We start from the raw sequence: 519 nt of genomic DNA, 5'->3' as shown, positions 1-519 counted from the left end.
CGAGCCAGAAAGATGCCATTGAGGAGGTGACCGCACTCTTCCCCCAAATGTCCCCAAAATCGGTTATGGCGGAGACGTTGAGGGTTTTGGAGACCGCGGGGGAGGCCGAAAGAAGAACTCAGAGCATGAAAGGCGATTTACGACGGCAGATAAAGGTAGGCGTCAACGTCGCCAAGATCGCCGTACAAAGATTAGTGTCGGAGATTGTCAAAGGCACTAGACCAAGTGACGAGGTTAGGACTAATAATTTGGCTCTAGAGAAAGAAGTCATCAAACTCCGTCGGGAGGTTGATACCCTCCGGCGAGAGAGGACAGCGATGAGAAAGCAGATCAACACGCTGCAGAATACGGTCCAGGAAATGAAGGACATAGAGAGAGAAAGGGACCGCGGCAGGAGATTTGTCCCTTCCTCGGAGGAGGAGACTCGCGACGAGGGTTCTCCGATAAGGACCCGAGGGCGAGACAGGGGCGAGCGTCCGGTGAGGAATAAGGATGCCGATCTAGACGTAGTAGCAGAGA

At 53.8% G+C, this 519-nt stretch overlaps 1 protein-coding gene across 1 annotated transcript in view; it reads left to right on the top strand.

Annotated features, from left to right (window-relative positions):
- The window catches only part of LOC108770518 (uncharacterized), a 7,770-nt gene that overhangs the window by 2,423 nt on the left and 4,828 nt on the right, over positions 1–519 (top strand). Inside the window, exon 3 of the mRNA XM_018522153.1 lies at positions 9–479. Coding sequence (XP_018377655.1) covers positions 9–479 — 471 coding nt within the window. The remainder of the gene's footprint in view (positions 1–8; positions 480–519) is intronic.

This window comes from Trachymyrmex cornetzi, unplaced genomic scaffold (assembly GCF_001594075.2).
Source record: "Trachymyrmex cornetzi isolate Tcor2-1 unplaced genomic scaffold, Tcor1.1 scaffold1284, whole genome shotgun sequence".
NCBI lineage: Eukaryota > Metazoa > Arthropoda > Insecta > Hymenoptera > Formicidae > Trachymyrmex > Trachymyrmex cornetzi.
The sequence above is the reverse complement of the archived record's forward strand: the minus strand, read 5'-3'. Positions and strand labels throughout refer to the sequence as shown.